This window comes from Asparagus officinalis, unplaced genomic scaffold, assembly GCF_001876935.1.
Source record: "Asparagus officinalis unplaced genomic scaffold, Aspof.V1 AsparagusV1_Un745, whole genome shotgun sequence".
Taxonomy (NCBI): Eukaryota; Viridiplantae; Streptophyta; class Magnoliopsida; order Asparagales; family Asparagaceae; genus Asparagus; species Asparagus officinalis.
Window position 1 is genome coordinate 3903 of NW_017973005.1, and position 576 is coordinate 4478.

Sequence of the window (576 nt, forward strand, 5' to 3'; positions counted from 1 at the left end):
CTGGCAGGGTGGTTTCAGCGAGCTTGAACCGTGTCAGATACACCTTATTCGGCAAACCAGGTACAATAAACTCGTCAACCGAACCAATCTGAGCCCGATTCATCAAAATGCTGAGCTCAACAGAGAGAGGAAAACAGCCAGTGCCAGGGAAAGCATAACGAGGTATATTGAGCTCATTGGCAACTGGTGCAATCCATGACAGCAACAGATCAGATACAATAGCATCAGGAGGTTCAGATCTCACCACCTGATCAAATTCGGGTTGCATTAGGCTTAGAGCCTGTGAAAATGATTCGGACAAAGAACGGTCGGGTAAAGTGTCGGTGGACTCACAGTTTGGCGGTAGGAGAGAAGAAGGGAATGGGATGACGTGGAGTTTGATGCGGTGGTTGAGAGACTGTGAACGGGCGATTGTTGAATTGAAACGGGAAGCATTTAATGGAGTTAGGATGATGGTGGATTGGGCTCCCCGTGATGCAAAGAGCTTCGCTAAGTCAATCATGGGGATGATGTGGCCTGGAGAGGGTAAGGGGAAGAATAGGATCTGGAGAGGTTTTTGTTTGGCCATTGTTATGG

The 576-nt window shown here is 48.3% G+C and overlaps 1 protein-coding gene across 2 annotated transcripts in view; it reads right to left on the reverse strand.

Moving 5' to 3' along the window:
• The window catches only part of LOC109828130 (anthocyanidin 3-O-glucosyltransferase 4-like), a 2197-nt gene extending 1627 nt beyond the window's left edge, over window positions 1–570 (reverse strand). The window contains exons 1-2 of one of the 2 annotated variants that reach the window (XM_020395163.1): window positions 334–520; window positions 1–247 (exon numbers count right to left, since the gene is read on the reverse strand). In XM_020395163.1, the coding sequence (XP_020250752.1) occupies window positions 1–247; window positions 334–435 (349 nt within the window). In that variant the 5' untranslated portion in view covers window positions 436–520. The other variant, XM_020395162.1, reaches the window with a different exon arrangement.
• Between the last annotated feature and the right edge of the window lie 6 nt (window positions 571–576).